This window comes from Mus caroli, chromosome 7 (genome assembly GCF_900094665.2).
Source record: "Mus caroli chromosome 7, CAROLI_EIJ_v1.1, whole genome shotgun sequence".
NCBI classification, from domain to species: domain Eukaryota; kingdom Metazoa; phylum Chordata; class Mammalia; order Rodentia; family Muridae; genus Mus; species Mus caroli.
The window spans coordinates 24,906,173-24,907,621 of NC_034576.1; the positions used below are offsets into that span (position 1 = coordinate 24,906,173).

General features: G+C 51.8%; 1 protein-coding gene across 1 annotated transcript in view; it reads left to right on the forward strand.

Annotated features, from left to right (window-relative positions):
* Tgfb1 (transforming growth factor beta 1) overlaps positions 1–1,449 on the forward strand; it is an 18,845-nt gene that overhangs the window by 4,818 nt on the left and 12,578 nt on the right. Inside the window, exon 2 of the mRNA XM_021167684.1 lies at positions 749–909. Within this exon, the coding sequence (XP_021023343.1) occupies positions 749–909 (161 nt within the window). The remainder of the gene's footprint in view (positions 1–748; positions 910–1,449) is intronic.

Here is a 1,449-nt window from a genome sequence, read left to right on the forward strand (position 1 = left end):
GAGAGAGAGAGAGAGAGAGAGAGAGAGAGAGAGAGAGAGGAAGGATTTGCTCACCACAGGTAACAGAGTGTTTCAGTTGCAGCCGCCTAGGCTGGGATTCAGAACTTAATGGTACTTATTTCATCCAAGGTTAAAAGGCAGTTGGCCCAGTAGTAGAGCACTTCCCTAGAATCCACCTCCAAGGGGATGCAGGTGTAGTTCAGCGACCCGAGCTCCCACCTAGAACCTGCTGTGGGAGTCACTCAGTGCAGGAGCACCCAACCTGAGTAGCAGCGGGGAGACTTTCTGATCCCCCAAATTATGCTGTGCAATTTACTCTACAACTTCTGTTTGGTTTTGTTTGAGGCATGGTCTCGTGCAGCCCAGGTGAGGTCAGCCAGTTAAGAACATTAGAGAGGGGCCTCTAAGAGCAGTCAAGATAACCAGCTGTTCTTCCAGCGGGTTGGGGTTTCCAGGACCTACATGGCAGTTCACAGCCATCTGTAACTCCGGTTCTAGAGGATCTGACACCCTCTTCTGGCTTCCACAGGCACTAGGCATTCACTCTGCACACACACACACACACACACACACACACGGATGCAGCCAAAACATCCCTACACATAAGTAAACTGAAGTTAGAAAGTAAAAATGTGAAGTGGAATGCCAACCTGAGTTAGAGCCCATGGGCTCAGAAGCAGGGTGTCTCTGTTTCTTCCATCCTTGTCACAGACCTGATGTCTTCCTCCTTCTGCTCCTCCCCACGCAGCCATCTATGAGAAAACCAAAGACATCTCACACAGTATATATATGTTCTTCAATACGTCAGACATTCGGGAAGCAGTGCCGGAACCCCCATTGCTGTCCCGTGCAGAGCTGCGCTTGCAGAGATTAAAATCAAGTGTGGAGCAACATGTGGAACTCTACCAGGTAAGCCTGAGAGGTGGCGCACAGGTCAGCCCTGCTGAGGTGTGGCCAGGTGGCTCAGTTTGAAGGCTCCTGGGTACAGAGCCAGGCCTGAGGGTAGAGCACAGAGTGTCGAAGCCTAAGGTTTTTATCTTTATTTTTGTCTTGTTTTCATTTGGTCGGTTGGTTGGTTGGGTTTTTCGAGACAGGGTTTCTCTGTGTAGCCCTGGCTATCCTGGAACTCACTCTGTAGACCAGGCCGGCCTCAAGTTCACAGAGATCCGCTTGCCTTTGCCTCTCCAGTGCTGGGATTAAAGGTGTGTGCCACCATCCCCCGGAGAATCCTAAGGTTTTTTAAAAACGCTCCTGTAAAAATGCAGAATGAGCCAGGGGATGGATATCTGGCTATGTATGCATGACTAGAATCCCGCAGTGAGGAGCTGGGGGCGTGGCTCAGTGGTAGAGCCCTTGCCTAGAATCCCCCAGTGAGGGGCTGGGGGCGTGGCTCAGTGGTAGAGCCCCTGCCTAGAATCCCCCAGTGAGGGGCTGGGGGCGTGGCTCAGT